This window comes from Aplysia californica, unplaced genomic scaffold, assembly GCF_000002075.1.
Source record: "Aplysia californica isolate F4 #8 unplaced genomic scaffold, AplCal3.0 scaffold00938, whole genome shotgun sequence".
NCBI classification, from domain to species: domain Eukaryota; kingdom Metazoa; phylum Mollusca; class Gastropoda; order Aplysiida; family Aplysiidae; genus Aplysia; species Aplysia californica.
Window position 1 is genome coordinate 63100 of NW_004798208.1, and position 9977 is coordinate 73076.

At 43.6% G+C, this 9977-nt stretch overlaps 1 protein-coding gene across 1 annotated transcript; it reads right to left on the minus strand.

Annotated features, from left to right (window-relative positions):
* Window positions 1-5274: 5274 nt before the first annotated feature.
* Window positions 5275-9667, minus strand: LOC106013486 (transmembrane and coiled-coil domains protein 2). The gene is made up of 3 exons (XM_013089375.2): window positions 9617-9667; window positions 9174-9352; window positions 5275-7409 (listed from the first exon to the last, which is right to left on the minus strand). Exons 1-3 carry the CDS (start codon window positions 9665-9667, stop codon window positions 7289-7291), a joined length of 351 nt encoding a protein of 116 aa, XP_012944829.1. The 3' UTR covers window positions 5275-7288.
* Window positions 9668-9977: the final 310 nt, after the last annotated feature.

Genomic DNA, 9977 nt, shown 5'->3' on the forward strand with positions numbered 1-9977 from the left:
CCCCCGCAAACTCCTTCCAGTTAGTCTCTGTCCAGCTGTCCATCCACAAAAAGGATGACAAATTACAACCCCCAAAAAAATTAAAATTAAATTAAAATATTGGTCATGGAAACATAATACACAGTAAGGCAACCAAAGCAGGATTTATATTTAAAAATGAGACAAACTGAAAGTCTGCAAACCAAAAAATCACCTAAGAGGATAATACTACACAAAAACTTGAAGGAAAAACACATACACATTCTACAACTCAACACAACCTTTTCCTTCCTCCATTTGTCACCATCCTGCCCTCCCAAAAGAACAAAACGATACCAAAATATTCGAAAATCCAGAAATGGGGACCAAAAGCTTTTTGCATTTCAGCAAATGTAGCAGCAAAGTCATAGAGCATTATCCACAGTTCATTCAATTTCTGATCTTTGAACATTTCTATTAGATAAGTACTCCCTAGTGGCTAAATCAATATTTGACAGTAGTCAGGAAAAAATTGTCAAGTGAAGGCGGATTTTTTCACCACCTTTTGTTAGATAGGATTGAAACAGTAAAGTAAGGGGATTTTTTTTTCACCACCTTTTGATAGATAGGATTGGAAAGTTTTCCTTAACGTTGATCGATTCTTTCTGGTGCACAACTGCCTCAACACACCACGTAAAGCTTTATGTTTCCTTGTCAAACAGAAATCTTTCAAAATGTCATAAATTATCATCATCAACATCATCACCAACTAAATAATTCCTCATTTTCATGTCGTGTTTTTCTTCTTTGTTCGTTTTTTTTCTTGAAACAGCAATTTTCACCATACCAATACATTTTTACGTAACCTACAAATATCGGCACCAAAATCAGGACACGGAACCAAAAAAAATGTAATAAAAATCTGAGAACAAACCAATTTGCACATTGGAAAAGGTCATCAATATACGTACAATTTTTTCCCCCCTTCTATCTGTGCTGGCATTGTCATCTCCCTGAACGCCAGTCATAAATCAGGAAATACTACTGGAAGAAATATTCCATATCATAGACTCCAGATGACAGTCTGACCCTCGCTATCAACACAAACACACACACACAAGCATATATCGTCATAAAAATGTCACATTTTTATATCCTATATATATGTACACTAGAATGTAGAACTCAAACACACACACACATACACACACACACACATGTACACACAGTAGTGCAAAGTCGACCAACACAACACACAGCCAACAAGAATGCAACCCTTACACACACACACAGACAAACTATATGATCAACGCACTACTTACACACACAGATAAATCTTGATGAATGCAATGCTAATTCAAAAAAAGCTACTATAGCTATTCATGTCATATTGCTGCAATGAATGTTCTTTTGGCAAAATGGAGCTCCCACACACAGCACTCCCATTTCCTCATGCTCACTCTTTTTCCCTCTCGATCATTCTATCTCTCACTCTTTTTCTTCCCTTAGGCCATAAGTGTCACACTCCAGGCCAGCAGGCCAAGGCATTACTACTAGTAAAATGAGACAAAATTCATAGCATCATGTCATTTAAATTGTTTCTATTTTTCGATTAGAATAGATGTTTTTATTCCTCCGCTAACACAATTTAGATCATTTAGGAGGCGGGCTTCCGACCCAGTCAGTCGGGGCAAATCTGGGTTGAGAGAGATCCTACAACATCCCAGCAGAGACAGAGAACACTCGATAAAACTGTTCGTCTGGTTCGGGAATGAAACTCTTCTGTCTCCTGCGAGCAACAGCGAAGCACCTAACCACTACACCACAGTGACAGTCGTTGTCGGTCTAAGTCCATAAGTAAGTAAAGCTCATGAAAATAGAAAAAAAAATCCAGACCTGGCTAGGTACCCAAAACCCCATTAGGCTGTGACTAAAAAAGTCATGTTACTGTCAAATCCATACAACTGGAGGCAAACTGTGAGGCTAATAACACAGCACTTGTGAGGCGTGTTGACAAAACGAGTTATTTAGGCTAATAACACAGCACTTGTGAGGCGTGCTGACAAAATGAGTTATTTCTTGCAACTCACAAAAGGAGATATCAGCTAAAAATTGACACTACGGTTAAATTTGTAGATTTTATTATAGATGCCATACTCTTTAACCATAACAGGCCTTCAAAATTGTAGACTTTCTATTGATGCCATACTCTTTAACCATAACATGCCTTTTACTATCTCATACTTATAAATCGTAAAAACTTTACCTTTCAGAGTGATGTACCGGTATATATTTCCATAAAAGGCTTGAATCCGAGAAGTAACTCATTTTGTCAGCCCACTTCACATTTCTTCATGATTCCACAAACTGAACCCTGGAGTCAAGGCAACAAAGACAGAAGAGCCACTGTAGGCCACCCACATAGAAGAACATCCCCATTCTTTCTGCCACAAAGTTTCACTTGTGCTCAGAAACGTCTTCAAACACCTTCATCTCACGCACACCCACCGTCCACACACTATGTCAACAACGCATTCTTTTATGAGTACAATGCTACAGGCCAAAGAGTTACAACAAACTGAGTGATGGGGAAGGTGAGAAAAAGGACTGTTACTTGAGGATGTGGAAAGAAAAGAAGGGTGAGGTGTGTGTGTGTAGGGGGTTGAGGAAAAGGACTGTTACTTGAGGATGTGGAAAGAAAAGAAGGGTGGGGCCTGTGTGTGTAGGGGGTTGAGGAAAAGGACTGTTACTTGAGGATGTGGACAGAAAAGAAGGGTAGGGGGGGGGGGATAACACAGAAAAAGGAAGCGCCGTTTTTTTCCCGAGGATTTGCAACAGTTGTCTGTACACACAACACAAAGAACAAATACCCCAAAACAATGATACAAAAAAACACACATAAAAACAAATTCAATGTTAACTGAAAAAATTAAAAAAACAATGACATGAATGAAAAAACTGAACTAACAGTAACATAAAGAGGGAAAAAATCCCAACTCAAAACAATAAAATAAATGAAAAAAAAAAACCATTAAAAAAAAACAACATTAATTTAATAAAAATTAATACATTAATTGAATAAATCATACCTCCAAAAACACTGAAACAAATACCCAAAAACAAACAAACGAACAAACAAAAAAAAAAAAAAAAAAAAACCAAGCCAGCTGAACAATCCAGAATTCTCATGGTGATATACAATGATGAAATCCCTGCCTTATTGAGGAGTTGAAAGAAGAGAAACGGTCACGGATGTGGGAATAAATAAATACTGTTGTGGTCCTTTCATCGCTCAGCTCCGCTCCGCTCCCCCGGGGCACAGATCCGATCAGAGAGTCGCGTCGGGCTCTCCTCTTGTCGTCTCCATCTCCATCCCACATCGCCCACTCTGCACCTGGCACAAGCGGTTAAAAAGACAACCTCAGATCATGTACGTCATTGGCCGGTATTTATAGTAACAGCCATCTTGTTTGACATCACTGAGGGATTCCCACTTTGTCGTCGGTCACGGTGGCAACACGACCGCACGACGGCAGCCTGCCCACTCGGATTAGATTTATTTTCTGTGCAACTTGCAGAACTTCTGAACTGTTGGGTTCGGTTGTCCATGATTGTGCAGCACCTTTATTCTGCCCAGATTGATTCTGATGCTGTACTTACTTACTTTACTTTTACTTTTTCATCCTCTGTTGCCGTTAAGCGTCGAGGAGAGATGCAGTTTTCTACGGTAGGCTAGCTCCGTAGCTCTTTCAGTTGTGATATTGTTTTCTCAGGGTTTCCTTGACTCCCCCGATCCACCTTTTGCGTGGCCTTCCTCTACTAATGCTGTACACTACGTAAATTGAGAAGAAGAAGAAGACTAAGAGTAGGCCTACAGTTCAGTTCGGCTGCCGTCTTGCGGTCGTGTTGCCACTGTGACTGACATTAAAGTAGGAATCCCTCAAAGATGTCAAACAAGATGACTGTTACTATAAATATCGGCCAGTGACGTACATCTGACGTTCTCTAATTATCCGCTTGTGCACCTATCTGCCCACCACAAACAAAACACTCGCTGAACAAATGGAACACACCGAAAAGCACTGGCACAGAATGTGATTGCACCGTTTTTTGCACACTAATAGTTAATAGAATCGCAGACAACGTTGGTCTACGGACTCCAGCGATGATGAACAAAAAATCCTTTGTATGAATATTTCTGTGAGAAGGACAACAGTTGATGGCGACCAGTCCGAGAAGGCTACTTCTCCACCCACTGTTTGACCAGTCCGAGAAGGCTACTTCTCCACCCACTGTTTGACCAGTCCGAGAAAGCTACTTCTCCACCCACTGTTTGACCAGTCCGAGAAAGCTACTTCTCCACCCACTGTTTGACCAGTCCAAGCAGGCTACTTCTCCACTCACTACTGGACGTTTGACCAGTCCAAGAAGGCTACTTCTCCACCCACTGTTTGACCAGTCCAAGAAGGCTACTTCTCCACTCACTACTGGACGTTTGACCAGTCCAAGAAGGCTACTTCTCCACTCACTACTGGACGTTTGACCAGTCCAAGAAGGCTACTTCTCCACCCACTGTTTGACCAGTCCAGAAGGCTACTTCTCCACCCACTGTTTGACCAGTCCGAGAAGGCTACTTCTCCATCCACTGTTTGACCAGTCCAAGAAGGCTACTTCTCCACCCACTGCCAGACGTTTGACCAGTCCAAGAAGGCTACTTCTCCACCCACTGCCGGACGTTTGACCAGTCCAAGAAGGCTACTTCTCCACCCACTGTTTGACCAGTCCAGAAGGCTACTTCTCCACCCACTGTTTGACCAGTCCGAGAAGGCTACTTCTCCATCCACTGTTTGACCAGTCCAAGAAGGCTACTTCTCCACCCACTGCCAGACGTTTGACCAGTCCAAGAAGGCTACTTCTCCACCCACTGCCGGACGTTTGACCAGTCCAAGAAGGCTACTTCTCCACCCACTGTTTGACCAGTCCAAGAAGGCTACTTCTCCACCCACCGCCGGACGTTTGACCAGTCCATCAGTAGCAGGCACTGGGGGCTGATCAAAGAACAAACAGTCTGTCGTCAGCCCTTAAAGCAGTGCTTGCCAACATATTTTGGGGAAAATCCAAAGAAACTGGGTGGTAAACATCTCCAATCGGCGAGATGAGGCAGCAGTGCTTGCCAACATATTTTGGGGAAAATCCAAAGAAACTGGGTGGTAAACATCTCCAATCGGCGAGATGAGGCAGCAGTGCTTGCCAACATATTTTGGGGAAAATCCAAAGAAACTGGGTGGTAAACATCTCCAATCGGCGAGATGAGGCAGCAGTGCTTGCCAACATATTTTGGGGAAAATCCAAAGAAACTGGGTGGTAAACATCTCCAATCGGCGAGATGAGGCAGCAGTGCTTGCCAACAACCAGGGCCATATCTCCTTACTGGCTGAGAGGTGGGAGAATTTTGGTGGGTGCTGGGAATCACCAACAAGTAGTAGCAAACACAAAAAAGAAGGAGGAGAGATAAGGACGATAGGTGATTGATAGGAAAGAAAGAGCAAACCACACCAGAGCACCCGTCGCTAACCTCTTAATCTAACCAGACAACAGACAAGAGACAAAGCCCAGTTGAACAAACAAACAAAAATAGAATAATCTTTTGGACAATAATTGGAAAGTTTCCCCCCTCACTATTTAAACAAATGTTCTTATACATTATTTGCTCCTTCCCACTTCTTCAAGGTCTGTGTGTGAATGTACGTTTGTGTGTGTGAGTGTGTGTGTGTGTGTGTGTGTGTGTGTGTGTGTGTGTGTGTGCGTGCGAGTGTGTATGTGTGTGGTACGCAGATACATACATGTTTATACACATGTATAAAGGCACACACACACACACACACACACACACATATATATATATCATGTCTGTAAACTAACAGGTTCTCTGAAGTCCTCTGAAGACATTCATGTCCATGGTTGGGTTCATCACTATGTACAGTTGGCTAGGCTTCAGCCGATTGTCGAGTCGAGAGTTCTGAAAGCACAGTTTTGACGACGCAGGGCCACGCTGTGCGCGCCACCACGCGCTGTTACACAATCTTCTAGCAGTATGGCCCGAAACCGCAGTGCTGCTCCGTTCTCTTGCAAATCCAAAGGCTCAGATGTCGAGTAAAAAACTAAAAGTATGAGCTCCACGACACGTCACAGCGAGTAATGACACAAAACGAACACAGCCAGCCACTTCCTGTTCCTGCAAGACACGACGCAGCACAAACCTCACTGTGGACGACACCCCCCCCCCCCCCAGGTGACCTTGGGTCTGTGTGCGCTCTAGGTTGAACATGTTCGAAATGGGAGTCCTGGGGGGGGGACTTTACTTTTACCCACAGCTTCACTGCTACATCTCAGACGTCGGTGTCAATGTCAGCATCCATCAGTCGGTACACGCTGCCTTGCCGCTCATCACACTCCTCGACACGTGTGCACGCCTCTAAACATACACACGCACGTATGTACGCCTCTAAACATACACACGCACGTATGTACGCCTCTAAACATACACACGCACGTATGTACGCCTCTAAACGTACACACGCACGTATGTACGCCTCTAAACATACACACGCACGTATGTACGCCTCTAAACATACACACGCACGTATGTACGCCTCTAAACATACACACGCACGTATGTACGCCTCTAAACGTACACACGCCAGCCTGCAAATAGGTGGGCCAGTTTGGCCTACAGGTGTGTGTGTCAGTGTCAGAGCGAGCTGCTTGACAACGTAGCGTAGGTTCATCCATCCCTCCGCTGGAGTCACGGGGAAAACCCACACCCTGTCTTGTACTCATAGTACCAGCTGCACTTGGCCTGGGAAATGTCCCGAAACTCTCTCTTTCTCTCTCTCTCTTCAGAGGTTGAACAAGCTGCATGACACAAACTCGGGCATACAGCCCATGAACGGACCATAAGACACAGCTGTAAACGGCCCATACGAGCTACTTGTACATGGCCCATACGACAGCCCAGAGCTCTTTTTAGTTTTGGTAGAGGTTTTACGGCGCTCGCAACTGCATAAGGTCATATGAGCGCCAAGCCAGAGCTCTGGCTGAGCCACTAAAAAAACAAAAAACACGAACCAAAAAACCACGTTGGGCCCCAAAACACCATCAGCAAGGAGTCCGGGCATAGCCAAAGTCTGTCAGCCACATCACGAGCCATACAGGCGAAAAAACAAAGTCGTCAACTCCAAACGACCATAAATAAAGCAGGTAGTGAGGTGTGAAGAGATTGGTGGGTGTGGGGGCGGGGCGGGGTCGGGCGAGGGCAGGGCGGCCGTCATCAGCTCCAGGGCCATGTGAAGAAGGAGTGTAACGACGACGCGGCGCTCTCGATATACGACAGGTTGTGGTACAGAAGCCAGGCCACCAGCGCTGCCGTGCCAGACAACAGCAGCCGAGACCTGGGGGGAGAGGAGAGGAAACTGTTAATGTCTTTGTGGACTGGTATCTGGGGTAAAAATAGTGAGAAAATTGCTGCTTCAGCTTGGTGACTTTCAAAGCTTGAATGTCCTTGGAAACTACAAATTTACATTTTTTAGTGCCTTAGTTTTAGTTTTAGTAAGAGTCTTACGGCACTTGCAACACAACAAGGTCATAAAAGTGCCTAAGATTAGAGTTGTTACAAGAGAGTAACAAACATAAAAAAGAAGGAGGGGAGATAAAGATAACAGATGTTTGATAGGAAAGAAGGAGCAAATCACACCAGAACACCTGCCAAATCACACCAGAACACCTGCCAAATCACACCAGAACACCTGCCAAATCACACCAGAACACCTGCCAAACTACTCACCATGAATTATGTCCTTGGAAACTACAAATGTATAATTTTTGGACCTTAACCCTATGACTGTCAGTGGTCAACTTGCACTGCGTCAGGGGAAGTCTTAGGAACAAGGGTGCACCTTTAGACTTAAGCAGCGAGTACATCCGATAAAAGCAAAGACCAGAGAACTATATGTGAGGCATCCTGGTGAAATCAGGCGCTCGTCAAAAGAATGAAATCAAAGAAATATGAATTTTTTTTTTACCGATGGGCAATTTTTCAAATTTTCTTCTTATGGCTCAACACCTTTTATGTCCGTTTAGAAACACATTTTTGTGTGGATTTTACAGAAAAACGTAAATTTTCAGTTTCCATGGACTCTCAGGCTATGGAAGTTACCAAACTTTGGCGGCCATTTTCTAGCTAAACTAGGCTACCCTGACCTACTTCAATCACAAATATCTCAACTTCTATTCAAGATAGATGGGCGGTTTTTTTCACCAAATGAACAGGCTTTAAGATGATGTAAAAAACCAAAGATGCCCAAAATAGACGAGCGCCTGATTCCACTACGCCGTGACACATATACATTTGGAAAGCTCTTTGAAAAAGCTATAACATGAGTTGAAAAAGTTTATGATTTCGACATTTCAACAAGGTCAGGTGACCCCTACAGTCTGCCAGAAATCTGGGAAACTGCCGAGGACATAACAAAGCCATTTTCACCGACTTGCAGAGCCGTGGCTGCTGGTGGTTCTAAAAGAAATAACGGACAATCATTTTTGTTCCTCTGGCTCAAACAGAGTTTTAATAACTACAGGAAGTCCTGCTCTTTAAATTTAGTGCACTTTAGTTCGGCGTCGGTATTTCTGTGGTTCATGTAGACAGCTTTCAGAAACAGCTGATGTTATCGGAAGTAACAGTCTGGTGGCAAAGAAAGTGCCTATCTCATTGGCTCTTGCCAGTAATTGGGCTAAACCAATGTTTTTCAGTAAAATCCACACAGAAATGTGTTTTTAAATGGACATAATAAAAGGTGTTGAGCAAAAAAAAAAAAAATAAAAAAAATATAAAAAAAATAAAAAAAAGAATTAATAAAAATTGGCTAATGTGTGGCAAAATGTTGGGTATCTTCGATTTCATTAATTTGACAAGTGCCTGATTTCCCCGCGATACAACAGGCATCGATTTGTTCAGTATCAGTTTGGTAAAAGTTTTTCAACGCTGCTTGCAACTACAAAATGTGATATGAGCATGCGGATACAAGTTGGTTGTTTTCACATTTTTTCAAACAACAGTTTTTGATATTGGAGTAAACAACAAAAGTCTTTAGAAAATCGACACTTCTGTTGGCATCAACAACGATGATGGTGAACTAATTCTTTGCGAGAAAACTTACGTGGAGTGTACAAAGGGAGACAAGAAGGTGGCGGCCGTGCTGACAAAGACGAGGACCACGGCCAACAGCGCCAGCACCACGTTGATCAGTTTGGAGATGATGGTGCGAAACGTTGCGTTCTCCACCATCTCCATAGACAGGATCTGCTGTTGTTGCTGCTGCTGCTCCAGCCGCAGAATCTGACCAGGGGGAGAAAAAAAGAAGAAAAAAAGGTTAATTCTTTATCTCTGAGGGGAATAAACCCACAGCAACTATGCCGGGGCCCTTTTTTGGTGCTAAACCTAAAAATGACAAAAACGTCATTAAATGGGTCATCAAATTGAAACTAGCAAACCTATGTTGATAGTTCTTCATCTAATGAATGAACTTCCGGTAAACAAGACGCTGTTTTCGGCAATTGCCGAAAAGTAATTTGATGTCGAAGTCATTGTAAAGGAATGTGCCCGAGCAGCTGTCAGCGTCTCACCGGCACAGCGGTTCTGACCGCGAGCCATTGGGAGCGGCTTGCCAGAGATAAAGAGTTAAGAGTTCCAGATTGGATGAGAAGTCGCAATTGTGTATTACTGTAAATGATTCCTTCTGAGGTGTAAACTGGATGCGAGAAAAAAAAAATCTTTTCGCACTCACCCTCATCCACACACATATACACCTCCAAACATACACTCACCTCATTTATCCCCCTCCCTCCCCCAACCAACATCCCTCTCCTCTCTCTTTCTCTCTCTCTCTCTCTCACTTGTCCACCAGATCGCTGAGGTCGGCGGTGCGTTCGTCCAGCCTTACTGTATCTTTTCCTCTCTCACA

Coding starts and splice junctions, on each gene's coding strand:
- LOC106013486 (XM_013089375.2), bottom strand. CDS start 9,667: ATGGCTCGCGGTCAGAACCGCTGTGCCGGTGAGACGCTGACAGCTGCT. Junction 9,353..9,616: donor AGACGCTGACAGCTGCTCGG/GCACATTCCTTT, acceptor CCCCCTGGTCAG/ATTCTGCGGCTGGAGCAGCA. Junction 7,410..9,173: donor TCTCCCTTTGTACACTCCAC/GTAAGTTTTCTC, acceptor CTCTCCCCCCAG/GTCTCGGCTGCTGTTGTCTG.